At 37.8% G+C, this 27,385-nt stretch overlaps 1 protein-coding gene across 30 annotated transcripts in view; it reads right to left on the bottom strand.

The window, feature by feature from the left end:
* NFASC (neurofascin) overlaps positions 1–27,385 on the bottom strand; it is a 2,999,343-nt gene that overhangs the window by 821,963 nt on the left and 2,149,995 nt on the right. For 23 of the 30 annotated variants that reach the window (XM_044076767.1, XM_044076768.1, XM_044076766.1 and 20 more), the window contains one exon: positions 14,826–14,870. The exons of the other annotated variants lie outside the window; for them this stretch is intronic. In XM_044076767.1, the coding sequence (XP_043932702.1) occupies positions 14,826–14,870 (45 nt within the window). The remainder of the gene's footprint in view (positions 1–14,825; positions 14,871–27,385) is intronic. 30 annotated transcript variants of the gene reach the window in all.

Here is a 27,385-nt window from a genome sequence, read left to right as displayed (position 1 = left end):
TTACTCATGCATCTTCTTGTACTGCCTTCTCTATCTTATCCACACTTCTGAAGTGTCTTTACAGCACTGAACAGCAACAGGGGCACAGCAAGATATTGTGGAATTATATTCCATTTTCTGAAATACACCCCACACCTCAGGAAAAAGACAGGCATGATATGTTATTTTTTGAAAACATAGCCCTTTCTTCAAGGCACTGCATGTTTCTGCATAGTTCACCATTTATCAATAGTGAAAAAGCCTCTTGAAATGAAAGGCTTAATCAAAAGATCTATTTAAACAGCGTAGCATTCCAAAAATCTAAACAGCCATTTAACAGTTTTTAAGCTGAAGTAAAATCATCACAAGCATATCAGGATTTTTTTGTTTTAAAAATTTAAGAATGTCGCATTGTACAAAAATTATATAAAAACTGTACGCTATGGTACATGCAGAAAAAAACTACAAATGTTGTTTACTCCTTTGAACTCCTCAGCTCTTTTTCTTTTCTGTTTTCTTAAAGAAAAGCTAATGTAGCTTGAGTGTTAGTTTCTGCTGTTACTTGAAGCAACAAAAACATATGCTTCTGCTTACATTTAATTTCTGAAATAAGTCATTAAATTTTACTAGTTTATTTACCATCGTGAAGGAACTGGAGTTGCACCAAAGAATATAATAATCGCAATACTTTATATTGCAGTTAAACTCTAACTCATGACAGATATAAATTCTGATATCTGTACTAAGTCAGAGAAAGTCCATTTAAGAACTTTATTTTCTTCTTCACACAAAAAAGTATAAGAAAAAAGATGTATTTTCTTTTTCAATAAAATGTGGTTTCTAATTTGAAATGGGCAGGGTATACTACAGCTCCTAACAATCGCCTGAGAGTTACCATATTGACAAAACTAGAAAGAATGTTTCAATAAAACAAAAAGCTCTGTAAGATGTGACATAGGCTCAAATGGAGATGACAAGAAACAACTGTATAATAGATGAATCTGCCATACTATACATGCATGTAACACAAAAGCTGGAACTAGACATTTAGCAACAAACTGTTATACATAAAAGGTGGGAATAATATTTTTCAGGAATATGATGCCTTCTGTAATGTCTTTAAACATTAATGGTCTCACAGATAAATACAAAAAAGAAAGAGTAGTGAACTATAATAAAAAATGTAGAGTGCAAATAGCTATGGTACAGGAGACACTTGGAAAGAATTTAACATGTGAATTTGATAAAGAAAGTTTTTTTCAGGATGGTTGTTCAGCAGAATACCTGGGGCAATAGAAGACAGGAGTAACTATATTAATTGCAGGAGAAGCTAAATAGTGATAGAAGAGGATAAAAAAAGACAATAATGGTAGATTTGTGGTACTAAGGTGTTACTGGCAAGGGAGGAGGATTTCAATGGCGTGTATTTATATTCCACCAAAAACTGCTATAATGGAGAAATAATCAGCTTTCAGCAAGGAATATTACTTCTAGGTGGGGACTGGAATTTGATTTGCAACAGTAAAGATGTGTTGGGGGGGTGCAGAAGGGAAAATATAACAAAGGAGGGTAGATTGTTAAAGAAATTTATGAAACTATTTAGCATGAAAGATGTGAATTCAGTACTAGCAGTTCAGAATGAATTTGTATATTATTTCCAAGATAGACTAGGCTAGACAGAATTTACATTGCACAGGAACATGTGCATTTAGTTGAAGGTCTAGATATGTATCCAATAACTATTTCAAATCATGTGCCAATAATAACTAAAATAAAAACACATGGTAATGAAATAAAAATGATACACTGGTGCTTTCCCACCTATCTGTTGAAAAGAGAGGAATTTAAGGAATGGGTAGTGAAAATTATTCAGCCGCTATTAGAGAAGATAGAAATTTCTTCTGAAAAATATAGCTAGGGAGTGGGATAAAATTAAAGTGTAGTTTAAAATTAGGGTGGAAATAAAAGAACGGGAGATATGGCTAAGAAATAACAAGAATTATTTAGAGGGACTAACAAATGTTAAAGTATTGCAGAACAGGGGGAATCTCAAAGAATATGAAGAGGAGCAACTGCAGAATGCTAAACAGAAAATAAGGGATTACCTCAATACTATACATGAGTTTAGAAAGATTGCTGTTAATCAACTTTTTTTTTTTTGTATAATAACTCTAGAGCACAAAAACTTTTAGCACAATGACTCAGGCAACAGAAAGTAAAAAGGACTGCCACCAAGCTTATGGAGCCTATAACAAGGAAGATAACACGGGATCCTGTAGAAGTATTAGAAATATTTCAGAAATTTTGTGAAAGTTTGTATAAAGCAGAAAAATACATAAAACAAGAAAAGGTACAAATGGAAATGTTTATGGAAGAATTAAATATGCCAAAGTTAGCAGTAGAGGAGGCTCACTTACTAACAGTTAAGAAAGGAGGAGATGAGATAAAAATGGTGATGTATAACAAGTCTAGAGGGAAGTCCCCAGAAATAGATGGTATTACTGTGGACATTTGGATGCTAAGAGGGAAAAAATAATAAAGATCTGGAAGGTTTTATTTAACAGTATTTTAACAGGTGGAGAAGTACCAACATCCTGGAAGGTGGTAGCTGTAATACCTAAAGAGGGTAAAGATCCATCAGATCCCATGCCATACAGGCCCATTTCAATACTAAGCCATGATTATTAAGTATTTATGTCTATAATGGCTAAAGGAATGGCAAAAGTGATGCCAAAATTGATAGACATGGATTGATGTGGTTTTGTGGAGGGGAGCAAACATTTGACAACATTAACAGAACACTGATGATCCAGAGGGAATCAAAATGTAAGAAAATACCACTGTTATTTGGTGCAAAGAAACCATTTGACAGAGTAAGCTGGGACTTTATGAGCAGAACAGTGGAAGCATTTGCATTCCCCTGATAAAAATTATAAGGTTGATTGGGAGGAAATATGAGGGATCGGAGGCAAAAATTAAAGTGGGTGGGGTCCTCTCTGATCATTTCTGCTTGAGCAGAGGAACCAGACAGGGGTGTTCTCTCTCCCCTTTGTTATTTGCATTATATTTAGACCCATTGGCAAAGAAAATAAGGGACTCATAAATTCAAGGTTATAATTGGTATGGTAGTCAAGAAAAGCTGGCTCTGTTTGCAGATGATATTATTTTATGCCTGACAAAACCAATAATGAACATTACAGTCTTATGGAACATATTGAGACAATTTCAAATCTTTTTGGGATACAAAGTTAATGAAGCTAAAACAAAGGTAATAGCCATAAAATTATATACCCACATATGAACTGGTTCAGCAATATCCATACTTATGGGGGCACAATAAAATGAAGTGTTTAGGAGTATGGATTAAAATGATTCCAATGTGGTAGCTAAGGATATGTTGGAAGACACTAAACAAAACATAATAGAAAAATTAAGAAAATGGAAGTTCTGTTACATGGATATTAGTAGCAAGATGCAAGCTGTTATAATGTATTTAGTCCCTTTAGTCTTATACACAGGTCAGGTATATTTTTATTCACAACAGGAGACGTTGTGGATAGCAATTAATAAAGAGATGAAGGATTTTACTGGGAAGGTGAAGATGGCAAGAGTCAAGTGGGATAAGCTTCTTCTTCCAAAGAACAAGGCTGATTGGGATTACCTGATTTGAATGGGTATTTCAGAGCTAGACAGTTAAGGCTTCAATATGTAGCATAAGCAGAAAACTATAATTCAACATGGAAAGAGATGATGATGATGATGATACAGGGGGAAGCTCAAGAAACAAGCAGATACTGAAATTTTGGATGCAGACCTTTAAAGAGAATAACAATAATCATACAGATTATTGTACTCATAAAGTAGCAGAAAGTATTCTAAGAACTAAGCCAACACGCGAATGGAGAAAGGAGATTCTGCTGAAAAGGATGACTGCAATTAGGGATACAGACAAGAGGCAAGAATGGGATGGAATTTATTGGAGAACACTGGCAAAGGAAACAAGGTATTGAGAGAAAATAAATAGAGAGGGAAATGTAATAAAATGGGAAGATGCCAAGAACTTATTTGGACTGCAGTTTACAGGTTGCCTTCCCTATTAACGCATCTTGACAAACAGGATAACCAACAAATAAAACCCAAGATAGAAACAAATTCCACTGGAGCATAAAGAGAACTTTAGTTTATTGGTTTAAGTGCTTTCATCAGAGTGTATCACAGACTTCTTCAGAAACTGATCCTTATCAAGGATTGATATCAGAGTATAGGCAAAGAGAAAGAAATAGGGGCATCCAAATGAAAGACCAGCACTGGTAGAGTTTTTAGTAGAATCTAGAACAGAAATTGCCGTTATGAAAGAAATAATTATTAGACCATATAAAATATTGCACGATAACCATAAGAATCAATTAGTGGAGGATAGAAAGGATTTGGAAGAGTGACTGAATAAGCAATTTAGAAAGAAACAATGGAGGGATATATGTATGGCTCCGAAATATGCAACAAATTCTAGAAGATTTAGGATCTTTGCCTGGAAGTGTCTACATAGGTATTTTTATAACCCAAGTAGACTCCAAATAATTTTTCCTCAGGTAGATAGTAAATGTTGGAGGTGTGAGGGGGAAGAAAGAGATAACTGTGAACATATTTTCTGGGAGTGTAATGAGTTGGCAGACTTTAAAGATTGAAGAAAAATGTCCTCTTGCAACTAATAAATCCAGGTAATGCACAAGCACATGGGCACATGCACCGAAAGCAGGACACTGGATGCCAAAACAGATTGTTCTCTTTATTTCCACAACAAAACGAAGATGCAATGAAGTTGGTTAAGCGCTTTCATCTAGGATACTAGACTTCTTCAGAACTGAAGAAGTCTAGTATCCTAGATGAAAGCGCTTAACCAACTTCATTGCATCTTCGTTTTGTTGTGGAAATAAAGAGAACAATCTGTTTTGGCATTCAGACTTTAAAGATTCCCTTCAGACTGTTCTGTCAAACATGCTGGGTAAGCAAATTGGTGTAACTAGGAAAATGATTTTTCTGAGCTATGATATTTAATTGGAATTGTGTAGACATTGTAAGGCCTTGTTGAGTCTAATTATGATGGCTGCCAAAAAAAAAAAAAAAACAACTACTAGAAAATGGAAATCAAATTCTAAACCATCTTTACTAGAGATAGCGAATATAGTAACAGAGATAAAACAACTGGAATTGGGATCTTTAGAAAAGGGTAGGAGCAAATTACACAGGAAAAAAATGGGAAGTGTGGGATCAATACATACAGAGGAGGAATGAGGTTTAAAAGAAGGCAGGATTTGAATGAGCTATGTAATGGTTCACTTGACAATGACTAGATATATAATAAGTGATGTATAATGTTTGCAGCTACAGTTGTGTCAGCATGATTTGCAATGCATAAGGTTTGCAACTGAAATGTTATCTGTATGGTTCATTTTTATTTATATAAATGTAAGATTGTCTATGTTATACGTGATAATTTAGTAAAAAATGTTTCTTGTTTAAAAAAAACTAGAGATACTGTAGAAATGCATTAATTACCCACTGTTAGAAAAATATGTATTAGTAATATGTATGCATTAAGTATTCGAGGTTTAAAAGGGTTAATACATTTATTCTGTTCACACTGCATGAATCTGCACAGCTATTAGAAACTTAACAAGAAGCATTCTATTTTCTGCTAATGTCAGCAAATAACAAGAAGTGTTTCATTTCTACTAGTGTCATGAGACTTAACAAAGAGTTATTGATTTTCTGCTTATGCCATGAGAAAGTGCACAGCTGATAGAAGCTTTGATAAGGAGCACAATGGATGCTTGAAAGTATAAACCGTAGTCAGGATTACTTGTACCTAAGCTAGAAATGTACCTTGAATCTAGGCAAAATGTAACATATATATTAGAACTGCACAATTGAAGAATTGAAAGTTTGTGGTGGGCTAAAATAAGCCCCAAGGCCAGGTTGTTTTTCTCAAATGTTTTGTAAATCAGCAGTTATTCTCAACTAGTCAGCAATTAGTCTAGTAACATTTTCTATAGAACAATACAGAAAGCTGTGTCAACTACGTCAGCAATATTTGTAACATTTCTGTGTAACATGGAAAGAACTGTATAAAAATGCCATACTAATTATTAATGTCCAGACAAATCATTCTGCCTGCATGCTTTGTCTCCTTGCTGCAAGTTAATAAAGGGTGCCTTACTTGAACCTTGTGTGAATTGGTCTTTGAAGTTTTTTCCTTTGACAGATTGGTCCTTTGGACAGGAACCCTCTCTTCACCTCGGATCAGACAGGCCAGGTGGTTGAAACTGTACGGGGAAGAAACCAAATTGGTTCTTCTTATTTGAAAAGCCCTCCGACTGAATTGTTGTTCAAAAGAGGCCAGCCACTTTCTGATCTGCGACTGAAGGACAGGTCTCTGCGAATCAGGTGATCAATCACGTAGGCTCAGGTAAGGTGAATCTACTTTTTCCTGTTTTCTGTTTTAGATCAGGGACTAGATTTGTATTGTTTTCGTCAAGACTGTATTTTTGCTTACAAGTCAGGGACAGAAAATATTACTGTCTTGTCATAGATCAGGAGAAACAGAATAAGTAGGCAGTCATTCTGAAGAGACTATAACAAAATCCATGGTACCATGTTAAAAAACTAAGAGAAGTTACGTAACGATCAAAAGGGTAGAACAAAATGGGTAATAATTGCACAAAAAGACCCCAAAATCCTCTGTTAACAGAAGACGCAAAATTCATGCAGTCACAGCACGCCGACAATATTAAATATTATTCAAAATGGGTTAATAAATATGAATTTGACGGAAAATTAGAAAAATCCTCACTTATCAAACTTGTCAAACAGCTCAAAACTGATTCCAAAGGTCGGGTAAAAAAGCAACGCAAATTAGGAATTCTTCAGGCACACAGGTGGATTGAGGAAGTAAACCGCAGGGAACAAAAGAACAACAATTCAAAAACAATGTTTTTAGATAAGGAGGACAATAACTTAGTAATAGCATCAGCACCTCCGCCTCCCTTACCAGAATATGAAGCAAGTGAACAGGTTAGTCCACCCCCACGATATCCTGTGGTCACTGAAGAAAGAGGCATTATGAAAATAAAACCGTATATTAGAGATCCCATCAGGACCAGGTCTCGAACAAGGGCAGGTAACTCAAATGAAGGCATTGAGTTATATCAAATGGTTAAGAATTCACAATCTATGAGTGAAGAAGAAATATGCCCACTTATAGAAGTACCCAATCCTCAGGCAGGACAAGATAATCAGGACCCAACTATTTTAGTGTATAGAACTTGGACTCCGGAGGATATCCGGAAAGCCACTTAGGGAATTCCCCATCCAAAAGTTAATTTTAGAAAATTCTCAGAAGATTTGCAAGGAATGAGGCTGAGTTATAACTTAAATGGAGAAGAGGTAGAAAAAGTAGTTAGACAAATTGTAGGGCCAGATTGGCACATGATTAGTGGCAACTGGAATCCCCGTGACGCTGCACAAAGACCCCTCCCACATAGCAGCACAGAATTAGACAACAGAGTAAAAGGTCTTACAGACCGCATCTCTGAAAAATGGAAGCCTAAGGCAGACTGGACTTGCATTAATCAATGCATCCAACAAGAAGGTGAAACTATTGACCAGTATTATGCCAGACTATTATAATGTTTTAATAACCACTGTGGAATGCAGGTTCCTGAAGATCAAACACAAGATTCCCCATATGAACAGCAGTTAAAGAATGCATTTTTAAGGGGCAGAATTGCACCTATAAGCAGTTTTATTACAAAACACATAGTAGACCATTGTACAAGCAAGTTACAGTCATTACTTGAATATGCTAGGCATGCCGAAAGGCATTTTAATAGCAAAAAGAAAAAGAAAGCTCAAGTATTTTCTGTAGAAGATGGAGCAGATGTTTATGTAGTACACTCCGGAAAAAAGGGCAAGAAAAATGCATAGGGAAACAAACAATTTGATCAACGATCAGAGGACTTTGAAGGGCGAAAGAAAAGGGGTGAATATTTCAAATGCGGTAAAAAGGGACATTTGGCAAGGGATTGCAAGAAAAACAAGAAGGTGACAATGGAAGACAAGGAGGATGAGGACTGACTGACTATATGGTAGTCAGGAGTCACTAGAAGGGGATAGCGAAGAAAGGACAAATGAGAATGTGATAGAGGGAGTAGAGGATGTGACAGAAGAGATAGAGGAAGTGCAAGAAGTTAGTGACAATGAAGAAAATGAAATATTAGACCTAGCTTTATTGAACTTAGAGCTCTATTTAGCAGACACGAAACCAGAAGTTACACTCTTGGTAGAAGGGAGGGAAGTCAAATTCTTGTTTGACTCAGGGGCATCACGAACCCTGATACATCCCTCCAAACTGCCAGAAAACACAGAGTCACCTGATTACATACTGGTAAAAGCAGCTAATGGACAGCTGTATTGGGAGCCCCTCTCCCGTAATATTGCAATAACTGATCCAGTTTCAGGATTGACTCAGAAAAGCAAAATTGTTGTTTCTGCAAAATGCCCAGTAAACCTCTTGGGCAGAGACCTCATGCAACTATTTGGTATAGCAGTAGTCCTAACCATGCAGGGTATGGAAGCACAGTGACAAATTGATACCTTTGCAGTACAATCAGAGGGTGAAATGTTTTATTGGTACAGCCAGGACTTGGTTACGACTGGTCCATGGACTGTGACCGAAGAATTAATGAATGTAGCCATGAGAAAATTCCCCTCCCTTGACATTGATAAGCAACACCTGTTGCACTGTACCCTGTATTATTGTAACACACCAGGACCTGACAAGGAATATGAGCAAGAATTGTTTAAAAATCATGCAAACAGACTGATATTGCGTAACCTATACTGGGACACAGAAGGGAACAGTGTAGCCAGCTGTTCATTGCCCCAGGAGTTCTTTACACTTTATAAATCTAATCAATTACTACATGTTAGCTTAACCAAGAACAAAAACATAGAATGGGCAGACCTAGGAGAAAAAATCACAAGATGGGAGAAACAGACAGAATTATAACATAACTGTCAGAACAGGGAATACAAATACAGAAGTTGAACTGGATAACTCAGACCCACCCAGCCGTGCACTTGCAGTCTAGCAAGGACAGCTGATTAGCACTCCTATTAAAGGAGGAAGAGAATGCCTTAAAAAATATATCAGAGACTCTCTGGTCAACAGGAAAGTCAGATGTAGGACTTATTCGTACAGCAGGACCAGTAGCTATCAGCCAAAGTCAGCATTTAGACCACAGAAAAGACAGTATCCCTTAAGAAAAGATGCAGAGGCAGGAATAAAGCCTATTATAGCAGCCTTACTTAAAGGGGGAATACTGGTAGAATCTCCCGATTCACCATGTAATACACCCTTATTTCCAGTTAAAAAAGCAAATGGAGAATGACGTATGGTCCAAGATTTACAAACTGTAAATGATGCAGTAATACCAAGGGCACCTACGGTGCCAGGCCCACACACCCTGTTGAATGATTTAAAACCTCAACAGAAGTATTTTTCTGTGGTAGACATCAGCAATGCGTTCTTTTCGATACCGATACACCCTGACAGCCAGTATTGGTTTGCATTCACATTTCAGGGGAAAAGGTATACATATACGCGACTACCACGGGGGTACTGTGAAAGTCCGACGATATTCTCACAAGAAATGGCAAGCAACTTGGTGGGATTCACCCCACCAAGAGGCAGTCAGATTTTACTTTATGTTGATGACATCTTGCTGGCAGCCCCACCCAGCAAGATTGTAGAGAAGATACCATAGCGCTATTACGATTCTTAGCCGCTGAAGGACATAAGGTAAATAAAAATAAACTGCAGCTTTGGAAAAAACAAGTCAAATAGCTGGGATATGTAATATCCAAGGAAGGTAGAACATTAGATGAGGACAGAAAAGTAGCAATTTTGCAAGTACCAAAACCCACTACCAAGAAGGAAATTATGTCCTTCCTGGGTACAACTAATTTCTGCCGGAGCTGGATTCCAAACTCTGCTTTGGAATCTGCACCTCTGACTGATCTCATATATAAGAAGCCTATGGCAGCACAGGATTTGTTACAATGGACACCAAAAGCATAATCTGCTTTCTGCAAACTGAAGCAGTTAATAGCATCCTCATTAGTTCTATGATTACCAAACTATCGTAAACGTTTTTTCCAAACTGTAGATTGTAAGCAAGGTTATATGACATCAGTGTTAACACAACAGCATGGGGATAAGCAACGCCCCATTGCTTACTATTCATCACAACTAGACCCAGTGGCACGGTCCTTACCCCACTGTGTACAAGCAGTAGTTGCAGCTGCAATGGCAGTACAGGCTTCGGCCTCAGTAGTTTTATTCCACCCTCTTACTTTCAGAGTGCCTCATGCAGTCGCGATTATTTTACTACAAGAAAAGGTGGCATATCTTTCCCCTGCTAGGCATCTTTCCTGTATGACTATATTGTTGAGCCAACCTCACATGACAATTGTGCGATGCACAACTTTGAACCCTTCTACTCTGCTCCCGACCCCTGCAGATGGCACACCACACTGCTGCCTGCAGGTAATTGAGCAAAAGACACTACCTAGAAAAGATCACATGTATGTCCCCTTGGATGATGCCGAGGTGACATACTACATGGATGGTTTGTGCAAAAGGGGTCCCGCAGGACAGTACCTAGTAGGATATGCATTAGTTTCTGACACTGAGATTATAGAAGCAAAACCTTTATCACACAACTTATCTGCACAGGCAGCAGAATTGATTGCCTTGACACGGGCATGTACCTTAGCAAAGGGTAAATGTGTAAACATTTTTACTGACAGCCAGTATACTTTTTCTACTGTACATATTTTTGCACAACAGTGGAAAAACAGAGGAATGATAACATCTACTGGCAAACCTATAAATCATGCACAGTTTATTTTAGATCTTTTAGAATCTATTCAATTACCTCAGAAAGTAGCCATTTGTAAATGCACAGCTCACACCAAGCAACAAGACAGGATTTCAAAATGTAATGCAAGAGCTGATACAGCTGCAAAACAAGCAGCTTCTGAAGTATTTCTTTTAAATGAGGAACTACAACCCTCTGAGATTTTAGACTTAGAAATGCTAAAAACAATGCAGACACTCACTATGCAAGCTGAAAAACAAAGATGGGTAAAACGAGGAGCAATTCTCGAAAAGGGGCTGTACATCTCTAAAGAAGGGAAACCGATACTACCATCTAATTTGTTTAGATATGCAGCTTTGTTGAGCCATGGGCAGTGCCATGTCTCAACAGGGGGGATGGTACAGCTGGTGAACCAGGTGTTCACAATGTACAGATTTACAAACTACTCTAAAAAATTCTGTTTGATGTGTCAAATATGCAACAAGCATCATGCACAAGGGGTGTTAAAGCCCAAGCAAGGGAGTTTCCCTACACCACCATATCCATTTCACACTATCTGTATGGATTTCATAGAACTGAACAAATGTGAAAATAAGGAGTATTGTCTTGTCATTGTAGATATGTTTTCCAGATGGGTGGAAGCCTTTCCAACCAAAAATCCAGATGCAGCCACAGTAGCAAAAGTACTTGTCAAAGAAATCATCCCTAGATTCGGCATTCCGGAAAGGATCTACAGTGAAAATGGTACACGCTTTGTAAACCAAACCATAGAGCAGTTAAGTAAGCATTTTAGTATTTCTTTAAAAAATCATTGTGCATACCATCTGCAATCTGCAGGGCTAGTTGAGAGGCATAATGGTATATTAAAAAACAAATTGAGAAAGTTAATAGCTGAGACAGGAAAGAATTGGCTGTATTGTTTGCCCCTGGCACTGTTGAGCATGAGAACTGTTCCGACTGCAAAAGGATTGACTCCTTTTGAAAAACTATTTGGAAGGGCTTATTATACACCCCAGTGGAAACTTTTGATGTCCTCAGACCAGGAAGCTGATTTTCCACTAGCTGAATATATGAAGAAAGTCATGAATTCTAAACATTTGTTGCAATCAAATTCTGTTTCAGATAAAGAACAAACCGAAACATCAGAAGTGGCAGTGATCCCCGGGGAGTGGGTGTGGGTGAAGAATATAAAGAAGAAGAATTGGTCATCACCAAGGTGGGAAGGTCCATACCAGGTGCTTCTTTCGACACCCACTGCAGTCAAGATAGCAGAGAGAGCTTCATGGATCCACATGACGCACTGCAAACTAGTTAAAAACTTTGAACTGGACAAAAATCTTACCTCTCCATTGGGGCCCTCAGCACAAAGTTTGGCTACAAAGGGGGGTCAGATCAATAGGACTGATCCGTCTCAACCCCAGTGAAGAAACCATCGGTGCTGAAGGTCCTATTAGGGCATAGAGTAAGAACACGTCTGAAATAAAGATGACAGGATCCAGTAAGATCCTGATGTACCTATTCAGAAGAGTCAGAGAAAACAGGAACGGAGAACAACAGTTTCCTCAGAAGTATTGCATAATCATTCTGTTGACTGTACTAGTGACAATAATCTTTTTGTTGTGGCCATTCCTTTTCCCAGCCACACAAACTGAACTGAATAAGCGTGGAGAGTTGCACGTAGAGTGGCACCCAAACTTTAACACTTACCAGGTAATCAAATATGTGTATGCTGAGACCTTCAATATTTCGAATTGCTGGATTTGCACAGTTTTGCCAACAGCATACGGGGGGTTATTGTTAACTTCAGTCCCCCTAGGAGCCAACAAGACCTGGGAAAACTTAGTCTATGATACATCAGATGACATATCACAAGATAAATAGCATTGCACTTGTCTGTTCGACAGAAGGGGACTGTGTGTTTTTACAAAAATGATACAGTTCAGGTGGGTTGGAGCAATTGCAATGTGACTGTTCCCTATAGATGCTTCAATAAAACTGACAACACAAATTTCTATTGCAACACAAGCTATGATTCATTTTTTGAACTGATGCATAGGACAACTGATGAAGTAAAACATAATGCTGACCTCTATAAGCAACTGATTATAGTTGACAAAAAAATGTTTCATCCAGAGCCAGGACATAGTAAAGTTACTACCAAAGTAGAAGATTGCTACTTTGTATTTGGTAGGAAAGCATATAAGTGGTTACCTGAGAATTGGTCCGGCAGTTGTTATTTGGGGTACCTGGTTCTGGCCATATGACACACAGCAGTTTTACCTCAGGGGAAAATTCGGAATGTTCGATGAGAAATCAAGAAACCTGTCAACCCAGTGGGGCAAATCAATGTGGGCTGGAAAAACCATCATGCTGTGAACCTAGGCAAAAATGGACTGTCACATATGGACTTGGGTGATACCATCATCTTGCGGGCAGGTGTATTGCCAGCATATGGAACAACAAAATCAATCTGGGAACTGAGAAAACTGTCTAAACTTCTCGAAATAATGAGCAATGCAACCTTTTTTGCTCTAGAATTGGTGACTGATGAACTGACTGCCATGAGAACTGTAGTGCTTCAAAACCGCATGGCTCTTGACTTCACCCTAGTGGCGAGAGGAGGTACTTGTGCTTTAATCCAGGAGGAGTGCTGTTCGTATATTCCTGACCACAAACACAAGATAGACAATCACCTTGAGGTAATTCAGCAAGTGTCGGCTATGACCAAGCCAGGACCAAATCCATTGACAGACTTTTTCCAGAGATTGTTTGGGGGGTGGGGCAGTATCCTAATGAACATCCTGATTGCCATCTGTGTAGGAATGATCCTGCTGGTGGTATGTGTGTGCTGCTGCATCCCCTGCATGAAAAGACTGATTAAAGACTTTATAGACATGTCAGTTTCAGAAACCTTATACCAAGGTGCTGAACTTGAAGAATTGTTGAAAAATTGAAAATGCTTTCATAAGTTTAAACTGAATGACTCTCTTAACTGCAAATCCTGAGTAGGAAGAGGTTAGGGGAAGAAAAAAAACTGTTTATGCTTATTTTGAAAGTAGAATAAAAGTATTAAAAGGGGGGAAATGTTAGAAAAGTATGTATTAGTAATATGCATGCATTAAGCATTCGAGGTTTAAAAGGGTTAATACATTTATTCTGTTCACACTGCATGAATCTGCACAGCTATTAGAAACTTAACAAGAAGCATTCTATTTTCTGCTAATGTCAGCAAATAACAAGAAGTGTTTCATTTCTACTAGTATCACGAGACTTAACAAAGAGTTATTGATTTTCTGCTTATGCCATGAGAAAGTGCACAGCTGATAGAAGCTTTGATAAGGAGCACAATGGATGCTTGAAAGTATAAACCGTAGTCAGCATTACTTGTACCTAAGCTAGAAATGTACCTTGAATCTAGGCAAAATGTAACATATATATTAGAACTGCACAACTGAAGAATTGAAAGTTTGTGGTGGGCTAAAATAAGCCCCAAGGCCAGGTTGTTTTTCTTAAATGTTTTGTAAATCAGCAGTTATTCTCAACTAGTCAGCAATTAGTCTAGTAACATTTTCTATAGAACAATACAGAAAGCTGCATCTAACTATGTCAACAATAGAAGTAACATTTCTGTGTAACATGGAAAGAACTGTATAAAAATGCCATACTAATTATTAATGTCCAGACAAATCATTCTGCCTGCATGCTTTGTCTTCTTGCTGCAAGTTAATAAAGGGTGCCTTACTTGAACCTTACGTGAATTGGTCTTTGAAGTTTTTTCCTTTGACACCCACAATACTAATATAAACTCTTGGTGTAATTTAGTTTCTGTGTTCACCAAGGTCTTTTACACACAGAGGTGAAAGAGCAATAAAACTTCTTAGAATGATGATAATTTCTTCCAATTACCTTTTGGTAAAGACGCCACACGGCTAACTGTGGTGGAAGGAATAACTGAAAGGAAAGAAGTTAGAGGGTTAGTCCATTAGATTATCAGTGCTGCAATTAAAGGTTATGAAATTATTAATGCAACTTAATGCCAAATTAATAGCTTAATATATGAGTAATGCAATTATTAGAAAACACAGAAGCTCATAATATGGTGGGGTTAGCATTTTAAATATTTCCAAACTTGTGCAAAATGAATTTATTGTGAAACCAGATTTGTAAATTATGACACAACATAGGAAATATATATTGTAAGAATAACTGGATTACTATATGTTATTGCAATGACTAGCAAGAAATTTTGGAAAGCAAATTAATTTATTAATTGGTAAGTAAGATACAGTGAATAACCGTAACACATACAGCATCAAAGAGTGAACAGGTGAATTAAATTTAGACTGATAAATGTGGAGGTCTGTGGAGTAAAAACAAAGAAAACACTGCTTCAAAACATTTATAACTGTTAATTGTTAACACTGTCAGAGCTGTAGAAAGTTGACACTGTCTAATATTTAGCTGCATAGTTTGCAACAAAAGCTTAAGTTACTAATGAGCCCTGTATCATAGTCAAAGTTTCATTCCAACCATCACAAGATGAACTTTGGATGAATTTGTGATCATGTGACCAAATAAAGGCTTCTTGGTCCAACCCAAAAAGAGGCCTGTGTTTAATAGGTGGAATTTCATAAATTAATTACACATTAAAGAGGAACAACAAAGTGCATCTGGAGATATTCACACCTATGATTTAGCTTTTATTACACTATACCTTCAACTGTAAGTAATCGCAACTGCAATAATACTTTACATTATTGAAATTCTGCTATCATGTATATTATGCATAAAATTCAACATCATGACAATAACTGGAAATTCCCAAATGAAAATGAATGCAAAGTGTGTTTTCAAGTTTTTTTAAGACAACATAACCCAGAAGAATTATCAATTAAATCACTGATTATTTTCAATATATATTGTGACACTACAAAAAAAAAAGTCTGACATAGGTAATTACATTTTGTCCTGCTATTACAGAGACAGACAGTGTAAACTTTAGGGCTGCAGCTATATTAGCATGGGTAAGCATTCAAATTCCAGGGTAAAGATGCACAGCCATGAGAACGACTACCTTACACCTCTCACCTCTCTGTATTTTAGCAGAACGTCCAGATTTTTATCTCATATTTTTGGTCTATTCCTCATAAAATGTGTGGTGGTCTGGCAACTGGCAAGTCATTGAGGAATGAATTCACTAAATGGCTGGCATTTATGTTTCAGACATCATGTCCTTCAAAAAATGCATACTAATGTAAAACCTGAAGACTATATACAACTAACTACACACTAAATGGTTATAGTCTGGAAAGTAGACAGAATATGAACAGTTATACCCAAGTTTAACTTTAGACAGCACTGGAGTAGGTCTACTGGATTAAATGACTCTTTCAAGAAAAATGTTTTTCACTGGTGATATCTCTTTCCATGTAAAGGCAAACACTTACACCTGTACACTGCCACTGTAACCCTAAACTACCACAGTTTTGGAAGGAAAGTTTTCTGGATGCAACAGTTTCAGGACAGTAGAATTTTCATCTCATTTCAGATAATGAAACACTCGAGCTAGCATACACTGCTATAGTGTAGTACTGGCATGATAATCATAGGTGTATAATAAAAATGCAGTTACCATATTGACAAAGGCAGAAAAAATGTATAGAAGCATTAGTTACTCACAATAACAAAATAAACTCTTATCTTTATCTTGGTTTGAGTTTTCACCTATGCAAAATGACAATTCCACTTGCATTTAATGGCCCAAGCTATTTTATGATATGTGTTCTGTCCACTCAGTGCTATCAGCTGTTACAGCACCTGATCCCTAGAGTAAGTAACTAAAAAAATACAGGCAGCATTGAGCTGCCTTTTACTAAAGTGCTTCACCAGCGAAACGGTACATATCTAATACACTTTATACAAGCTCAGAGAAAATGTACAAAAAGTGACAGCAGAATATCACTCAAGCATTCCCCTTCTAAATATAGCACTCAACCTGGTGTCTACATTAAAACAAGTGGTGGTAAAACTACTGCTCTTCATAGGTTCATAGGTTCATCGGTTGGTTATAGGCTATCGGCCCTAGGGCCTATACAAGCCTAGCCATAACAATTCCCTGGCTATTTCTTCCCACAATATTTACTTCCCTGGACCCATGTCTAGCAGGGCAACTGACGTGATCCCCAGGGTGAATTTCCTATCTTCCATCCAATCGTCAAGATTCCTTTTGAAGAGGGCGAAAGAGGTGTTCTGCTTGACATGTATGGGCAGTCTATTCCAGAGTCTTCAGAAGTTAAGTATGCTAAATTCACTAAGGAGCATCTGTTCAAGGCAAATTCATTGAATAGAAATGCCTTAACACTGAAGGAAAGCTGGAAGTACATTTGATCAAATATCAGTTCAAGAAAAGTGCACTTTCAAAACTGCACAAAAGCAAACCGCAATAGTACAAACTCATAATAATGAATGTATAGCATGATTTGTTATTAAGAGTTTGGCAATGTGAATGGAGATTGCGGTACAGTGAGGATCAGGGAATTTACCCTTTTCTTCCTGTAGTACAATTTCGGAGTTGGTGTTTATAATTTGCAGGGAGTGAAGGGGGTTTGCCCCCCTGCAAAACAGTAAAAAACCTCTGCTGTTGACGTGAAAGTCTATATATACACACACATAAATATATACATAAATAAAATCAGGACTTCCATCCAAACAGGAAGATTCAAAGCTGTTATTCAACTCTTACTTCATTAAGCCTTTCACACATGCCCACTTCATAGACAAACATACAAACAACAAAAAATAAAATTGGGAGAATTAGTGAAGCTATTACTACCAGCACAGGACAGGAATATATCTAGTTTTGTGGTGGTTGCCTTAAAATAACTGTAGTACAGTAAGTTTTTTTTTCTCCCTAGTTTCACTCTTCTCCTTTGGATAGAATGCCAACCTATGAGCCCATTGGGTTGGTGTCAGTACTTGCTAACACCTGAATCACGTCAAATGTAGAGCTCAGCTTTACTTTGGACAGAATATCCAGTCTGTGATATTTCATAAAGTATGAGCTGAGAATCAAGTTGCAGCTTTAAAGATATCTCTGTTTAGGATCCTCTGAAGAAGTTTGTCTAATTAGCCTCACTGTTCATAGACTGTCATCAAACATGCCCTGGTAAGGGCTTTCCAGCATATTATTAAAGTGATGCAATCAGCTAACCACTTATTAATAACTGGTTACCCTATTGCTTTGGGTATTTCATTGGTTGGGAACAAAAGAAATAATCATCTCTTCACACTCTCAGATATTTTTCTTCTCAGTCATAGTCATCTTTAGGATCCGAAGAAGTTAAAGCCCTATGTCTTTTAATGCACATGAAAAAAGAGAGCATGATGGCAAACAACAAAGACAGTGAAAGATTAGAAAACCTCTTTCCACATCAGCATTTGCACCCAAAGACAATTTCTGACAAATGTGATAGCAGTCACTGTCTTCCAGAAATAAACTGTAAGGCACAAGGTGAGCTGATTTAAAAGAAACTTAAACAAAATTTCTAAAACAGTATTCAAATTCCATTTCTACACAAAAACCTTTATACATGGTCTAACATGAAGAACTTATCTCTACTGCAATTTAAAAGATGAAAGGAATCTGGACACTTTATCCCAAAGAAGATGCCCTAGGACTGCAGAAAAATGTATCTTAAGTAAGAGAAAGCTAAATCAATTCCAGCAAGTTAAAATAAAAAAGATAATTTAACAGCTTTGGCAAATCTGTCTAGGAAGCTGCCACATTTCCAGACTGACTTCAGAACTTGAAGCTCTGACACTTACACATATAAGACATCTTTGTGCTCCTGTTTCTCTAATATAAAATATTTACCAAAACAGGAAAAAGTAGAGACAAATCAAGAAACAAAAATAACATTTTACTTGCTGTAGGAGCAGCCTGAAGGAAAGTGTGTGGAACACAGCTCTGCTGCCAAAAATTGACATCAGGCAGGGAGCTGAACATATTTACAAGTTCATCCTGGAAGATGAAAAATCTACAGTTGATTCAGCCAATACAGAGCCACTAAACAGAGTTTTTTCTTGTTTTGCCTGTACCAAAATTGTAAGAAATGGAGGACAGAGGTAAACAGTATAAAATTCTCTACTCATTCATGTTTCATCCTTTTAATTTATACATGCTATACTACTTGGTATCTATTATATATAAAAGATAGTTTTAAATGATCAATTTACTTCCTAGTTCCTTCCGCTGGCCTACACACATTACTGAGACATACTTGTGAGATTTAATTTCTCTGAATTAGGTCTGAATACAAAATGTATTTTTGTGACTTTTTTCATTTTGAGCATTTTGTCTTTTCTAGTAAATTTCTCCTTTAAAAACAAGGCGCTGCTCACCTAGATACTTCTTGAAATATTTGTTCTGGTTTCAATGCCAGAGTTATCAGTGATCGACGTAACAAATCAGTGCTTAAGGGCCTTATCCATGCTTCTGTGCCACATTCTACTATGTCTACTTCAGGGGCTCAAACCCCCTCTCAGAAATCAAAATCCACAGAGTCCAGAGAGCACAGAAAGTGCTCTCCTGTCAGCTCTCCCAAGTGTGCTCCAATATTGGAGCCTCCAGCTAAGATTACCAAATACTTGGATCCGGAATTTCGGATATGACCCCTTCAACCTTAAAAGCTCCTCAGCTCTGGAGCCCTTGTTTTTCTCCAGACCCAGTGTCTCCAAGATTAAGTTCTCTGTTCCTGAAAGAGACCCCAAGAAAGTCTTCTCAACCTCCTTCCACTTCCTCTTCAGTCAGGTCTTCCCAAAGTCTTTCCGAGGTACAGGTGGATAGAATGATGAATCTCAGAACATAGATTCAAATGGGGGTCTTACTGGCTCCAGATCCCATTGGATCTGCGAGCCTTAAACCTCCCTCACATACCATCATTACTCCTTATCCAATCTGATCTTCTGTTTTGGAGTCCTCAGATCCGAGACCTCCAAGAGTCAAACTGTCAGCTCTGAAGATAACCCTATCTTCAACTCTGACTACCTCCATGATCCATTCAGTTCTGACTCTCCTGGAGCAGGACATGTCTCAGAGCTGAAGTGTGTGCTTTGGGTCTGAGGGAAAGACCTTGACTCAGAAGTTTTTGGAGATGCTGCTTCCCCTCAGGGCCTCAGTGCTGGACAGCTCGACTCCGACTCCTCCCTCAGAGTGGAGAGTTGGGGAGGGCTCTGGTTTGCCTGACCTGAGAGTTTCGGCTCCAGTCAGACTGGCCTCAGCTTCTCCTGGTCCCTCTGCCTTTGAGGTGGTGGAGAGGGTCTTCTCTCACCTGAAAGATGTCTCTACTCTTAGCTCTTCAGATCCAATTCCTATTTCCTCTTCAGATCCTTTTTCTGAGTCTCCTCATCTTACGCCACAACCCTACAATGTATTGAGAATGTGTCCATGAGGTTAATCTTTCATGCAGCTTAAGGTTCCTCACGAGCCGCGAGTTCAGGCATAGCCATTAGGAGACCTGCCTGGATGTGACTATATGACTTTACAGAGCCCTTTAAAGTGCCATTCATCAGTGCTTTCTTTGATGGATCTTCTATGTTTGGGCCCACCATTAAAAATACACTTTGCTGCAGTGAGAAAGTTGGAAATACCTTGACTGTCATGAGAATCTGTTTTGTACCCCACAAAGACCTTTCACTAGAAATCAATGTGGTGGTAAGAAGATCTGGTTCCAGAAATTTCAAGGACCTTTTCAAGAACCATGGGGAGATTTTTCTCCCAGAGGGGGAAATGATAACAATGGAAGATATCACCCATGCGGCAGAGGGGGTCCACAAAATCAAGGGTTCAGAGATTCCTTCTCAGACAGACCCTATCAGCACTCCTGAAGGACTGTCTGGCTGTTCTTCTCTGGAGACAGTCAGGGGGTGCTTGTCTTTGCACCCAATACCTGGGCAGCCATTACACAAGATAAGTGGGTACAAAGAATCATATCCTGAGGATATCTCATTCCCTTTTTGCAAGCTCCCTCAATGAAAAAGAAATTGTCTCCCTGATGTTCCACCCAATCAGTGGGAGTTAGCAGCTCTGGAAATTAAAAAGCTGCTAGATAAAAGAGTAATCCAAGAGGTCCCACCTAACCAAAGAGGATCCATTTTTTACTCAAGGTTCTTTTTACTGCCAAAGAAAACAGGGGACCTGAGACCCATCCTGGATCTCAGTTACCTGAACCAGTTTGTAAAACAAAACTCCAAGTTCTGTATGGTTACATTCAGTCCATTCTGCCTCTGTTACAGAAAGACAATTGGATGTGCTCTGTAGATCTTCAGAATTTGTACTATCACATTAAAATGAACATACTCTCTCAAAGATGCTTACACTTCTGGCTGGGAGCCAGCCAATATCAGTTCAGAGCCCAGCCCTTTCATTTTACCACAGTCCCCAGGGTGTTCAACAAATACATGGCAGTGGTAGCAGCCCATCTAAGATTGCATGGATTCAGGGTTTTTCCTTATTTAGATGACTGGCTCCTTACTGCATCAACCAGGCATTTCTTAGAAAAAGCTAGGTATTACTTACTCCAATTATCCCAATCTCTGAGAATCACCATCGATCTTTCAAAGTCCCATCTGCAACCAGTTCAAGTCTTGGAGTTTATAGGGGCTTGTCTAGATAGTCAATCATCTCACTGTCTTACCACAGACCAAAATTCTTGCTTTGAGATCACACATCAGACAGGTTCTTTCTCAACCCTCTCCCACAGCAAAACTGATCCTTAAAGCCCTAGGATCAATGTCTGCTGCAATTACCTTGATGCCTACTGCTTGTCTTCATAAGTGAATCTTCCAGTGGTCTCTGGCAGTACAATGGTGCTTTCTTCAACAGCCCTTGTAACATCCTATAAAATTATCTGAGTTTGCAAGAACTCCTTACTGTGGTGGATTGAAGCCTACAAGATTTGTCAAAGATGTCCCTTTATTCTTCCTCCCCAAATGCCACTTTGACCATCAAAGCTCCCAATTGGGGTGGATGGGGTATTTCTTGGGATAGACTGCTCATGGCATGTGGTCCCCAGAAGAGACAAATTGTATATAAATGTCTAGGAGATGAGAGTAATCCTTTTAGCACTGCAGGCCTTTCAGAACTCTCTTCCTCTAGGAACAATTGCTATCCAAACAGACAGTATTGTTAGTCATTTGGTACATCAACAAACAAGGGGAAATCAGATCTTACCCCGCTTTTCTGAGAAGCAATGAAAGTTTGTTAGTGGATGATCTCGTGCAAATACTGGGGAAATCCAACATTCTAGCAGACAAGCTCAGCAGATCTATCCTTATGGCTCATGAGTGGTCTCTCAACCAATCAGTGGTGAATATAATATTCTACAAATGGGGTTAACCTTGCTGCAATCTATTCACCTCTCCCTCTCACAGCAAATGCAGCAGGATCTTTGCCATACGTCCACCTCACAGACGGTCACCAAGAGATGCTCTATTCCATGTTTGGCTTTCCAGTCTTCTTTACGCTGATCCTCCCTAAACACCAAATTCTTTCAGAAAGCACTACAGTTAAAGAGCAAGGTAATCCTCATTGCCTTTTTTGGCCTCAGCAAGTGTGGTTCCTCTTCCTATGGTCTCATCTACTACGTCTTCCTTGGACACTGGACCCCAGTTCAGATCTCCTTCCACATCCATCAGGGATGACTCATCTGGACATTTCAGGCCTCAGGTTGACTGCATGGTTTCTCCAATTCCAATGATGGCTAGACATTCCAAGCTTTTCTTTCCTTTACACCAAATTTTATCTTCATCCCAGAAGCCCTACGGTCTACATGGAAAATTTATAAAAGTAAATGGAAAAGGTTTTCTTTTTCGACTCAGCAGAGAGCATTGGATCCTTCTACTGCTTCAATCGCTTGCTGTTTTAAATTTCTTGCCTCTATTTTTCAAGGTGGTGCAAGTTTCTCAACCATCAACGTTCAGCTGACAGCCATTTCTAGCTTCCACATTGGAGATAATGCTTCCCCTTTAGCTTCATCCAAATTATGTAAGGCACTTCTTAAAGGTACTTTTTTTACTTAGACCCCCAATAAAGGATGTTACTCCACCTTGGGATCTCACTGTTGTATTACAGAGTTTAGTACAATCACCCTTTGAGCCCTCAGCTACAGCTGATCTCAAATTTCTTTCTTGGAAAACAGTCATTCCTGTGGCTTTAACTTCTGCAAGCCGAGTCTCTGAACTCCAAGAACTCTCTTCAAAACTGCCTTCTTTGATTTTCCAATAAGCTAGGGTTACCTTACATACTAATCCTGCCTTTTTACACAATGTTACCTCAGAAACAAACATAAATCAAGTCATCAACTTGCCAGTTTTCTTTCCTAAATTTGACAATAAAGAAGAATACATACTTTACCTTTTAGATGTACATATGCAACTTCATTTCTATCTTCATAGGATTAAAAATTTTTGAAAAGCTGATCAATTGTTTGTTTCATTTGCCAATAACAAAATGGGGAAACTAGTATCAAATGGATAACAGATTGTATTTCTAATCTTTAGTCTCTGTACTGCCAATCATTAGCGGACCGGAGTTCCGCTGTGGCGACCCCTAACTGGGAAAAGCCGGAAGATATAACAAGTCTCTGAGAGGTTTATCCTTGCCAAGACAACCAAAAGTATACTCAGCTAGGTCAATGAGTATGTCAGCTGCTTTTTGGGCCAGAGCTTCCAGTGATGATATCTGTGCAGCTGCCACTTGGCCTAATGCTCATACCTTTATTGCTCATTACAAGTTAGATATCATCTCCAGAAATAGGGCTGCATTCAATTCTGCGTTTCTCTGGAACATCCTTCCATGAGGGCCACCCAAAGTTACTGTAGCTATGGACACTGTCCCATTCATTGAGGAATGAATGAAAATGACATCAGATATAAAAGTTACATACTCACCATAACTATGCATCTGTGTTGTCCATTTTAATTTTTCCTCAAATCCCCCCCTCCTTACCCCATCCATGTTTTTGGGAGTGACCTGATGAACATTTTTTGTTAGGAACCACAGTTCCTTTTTGAGCCCCTGTTCTGTTACTATTCTACTTGTTCTACAGTATCATGATTATTTTTTTATTGTTTAAAGATACTACAGTAGCAGCAAACTCGATCTGAGGTAATGCAGTGGTTAGAGGCATTGTGGGTAAAGGGAGTAGCTTGAGAGTCAGATCCTAGAATCTAGAGAAAAAGGTCTGAGTCAGATCTAAAGGTGGATCTGAGATTCATTCATTGAGGAAGACTGAAATGGACAACAGAGATGCATAGTTATGGTGAGTACATAACTTTTATTTTTCTAACGTTTTCTATATCCCTTATATCCAACCTGTTGCAAATTAAAAACTTCAGTAATAGCAGGGACAGATTTCCCTTTGTTTTAAACAGATAAATAGTAGCATATATATAAAGCAAACACATCACCCCTATTGATTGTTTCCTTTATAAATCCAATCATCTCTTACCAGCTGCATCCTGCTGCACTGGGGCTCACTCTGCTCTGCGACTCTGTCCCCAATTACTATCCACGCCACATCAACTAAACTTATAATTCCTTTGCTCCACCCATACAACTTTTTCCACCTATCACTACAAGCTATAACACACCATAATTTTAAAACCTCACCCACCACCTCTCTTTTCATTTCTTTAATCCCTCAGTTATCATACTTCTTTCATTTCTTCCCACTTTCTCCTTACCATTAAAATTCTATCAACAACTTTATACAACCTCTTCTAAATATTTCACTATCTTAACGGCTTCTTCTTACATATTTAAACATCTGATCCTCAGTTTCTTAATAATGATTTACACTCCAGTTAATTTTCTCTCTCTTTGCTCACTTAGACTTTCTATTTTCATCCTTTTACATACAACTTCTTGCTACAATATATCTGTGAATACTCATTAATTCCATCAAAAATACCAAATCCATTCCTGTCCAAAGTATAAGTTACTCTATCTCTCCAAATCTATTTAACACTTCCATAGTAATCTCCCCTAAAATCAGGCCTCTACACACAAATTCTAAAACCATTACCCTCAAGTTTCAAATTTCTCTAAGAAGAATGCCCTTTTGTAGTCAAAGTCTATCATATCCAGTTCTGTCCCATCCCACTGTGTGGTAACATCCACCCTCACCCAGGCCCTACGTGTATACCAGTAACCTTACCATAAATCAAAAAGCTTAAATTGGTCACACTTGATTTTCACAGCATATGCAATACAATCACAGATGTCCATGCCTGGATATCACAGCAAACTCCTGACAAACAGTATTACCTGCCAGAGAAACTTGACTCAAAACCAGTATAACAAACTCAACTCCTACCTCCAGGCTATAATATAATCAAGTCACATAGATTACACAAAAAAGCAAAGCAGATGGAATTGCATTATTGCATCACAGCCAGTAGAATTTTACCACACACTCAAATCCCATTCCATAATTTGATAAAATAGAACTACCCTAGCAGCATCCTAAAAGTAAATAACACCAAAACTTTATGTATTGGTCTTATTTGCATTCCTCCTGGACAAAATATAACAGAACTAGAAGTTATCCTGTCCTGGATATCAACTACAATTTCCTATGAAACTATTATCTTAGATTAAGTTAATATCAGCTGACAAAACCTTACATGTGACTTCCCAACTACCAGTATAACCTTACACAGTTTCTCACAACTCATTAAAACTTGAACTTGATGTGACAAAAAAATGCAACTGGGGCTCCATACTTGACTGGATCCTGTTTTCAGACTCTAGTAAATTTACACTACTTGGTACTCTCCCTAATACCCTAAGTGGCCATTTACCATCATATACATTAGAAACACTACCCACAATCCCAAAGAAATCTTTATAAATCAAACCAGAATTTAACTCATTTCAACCAAAACTCCTTTCTTGAGTTATTAAAAATCTACAAACTGGTCTCTCCTAAAAAGTTTACCCTGCTTCTCAACATAATTATAAGTTTAGTTCCCCTTTGTACAAAAATAATAAAAATCAACAATGCTCCATGATTAACACCTTCAAGTAAACAACTAATGACACATAGGAATAAACCATGGAAGGAATAGATAAAGAATAAAAACAACACTAATCGAAAAAAAAAACTTTAAGTATCTCAGAAATCAAGCTATAAAAAAAGACAAAAAAAACAAAACAAAACAAAAACAAACAAAAAAAACCCACATTTATACTAACCTGCAATTCACCAATTAAAATGACCACCAAAAAGTCTGGTCATCAATTAACTCACTACTTAATCCAGAAAATAAAAATGACCCAATTCCATAACCTAATAAATCACCTCTTTAAACGGCCATTATATTTAATTCATATTTTATTGACAGCATAGCTAATGTAACTATTAGCAATACCACCCCTACAACACTTTTTACATTAAACTCACTTACTTACTTCTCAAGCAGACTCATGGGAAGACCCCATGATGGATTCCCATTAAGTTCCTACTACAACCTATCTCTAGTCATTTAATAGGCCATACCCTATCCATTTGGAATCCTTAATTGCTAACCTATTATAAGAGGATACATCCCAATTATCTGGAAGAAATAATTTACCATTCCATTGAACAAAGGAGTTAACTCCACAAAAGTGTCAAACTGTTGCTGTTTCACCCTTTTATCCTCTTATCAAAATATTACAGATGTGCACCCATCAACAACTTTTTAGTTAGCTTTTTTTAAAATAAACTACTAACCTCTATTCAACATGGCTTCAGACCTGCCCTCAGTAATACAACTGATTTACTCTCTTTTATGAACACTGTAAATAAAGCCAGAGACTCTAGCAAAGTTGTCACCATGCTATTTATAGACATCTCCAAAGCATTTGACACTGTTCAATTTTCTATATTTGGTCTTGCCTCTACCTATTTCAAATGATTTACAAGCTGTCTATCCAATAGGCAACAATTTGTAAAATTGCTAGGCTCCCTCACTCTCTACCACTGTAATATTACTGGAGTTTTCCAAGGCTCTGTCTTAGGCCTCTTCGTTTTAATATCTTTACCAACAACCTAAATACCTCTTACTGTCAAAGCTCACTAATACAATACACAGACAACTCTGTTATCATCTGCTCCTCATAAAACCCATCTCACTTTCAACGTATAACCCTCTATTGAAACCTGGCTTAATAATTCTCAGTTATTAATGTAACTCCAGAAAAAAAAAGCTTCTCCTCTTTACCCCCAAAACTCATTCTATGGACAAATCAAATGTTAAAATTCACTCCCTAAACAATAATGAAATTGAAAAAGTTCCATACAGTAAGCTTCTGTGTGTGACCATTGATTGCATTCTTAGATTTGCTCTACATATCCAGAATAGCATAAGAAAAACATCAGAAACTAGGGTTACTTTATAGAGATAAACTTTATCTAAACACA

Source organism: Protopterus annectens, chromosome 7.part0 (assembly GCF_019279795.1).
Source record: "Protopterus annectens isolate FY-2018-M chromosome 7.part0, PAN1.0, whole genome shotgun sequence".
Taxonomy (NCBI): Eukaryota; Metazoa; Chordata; order Ceratodontiformes; family Protopteridae; genus Protopterus; species Protopterus annectens.
The sequence above is the reverse complement of the archived record's forward strand: the minus strand, read 5'-3'. Positions and strand labels throughout refer to the sequence as shown.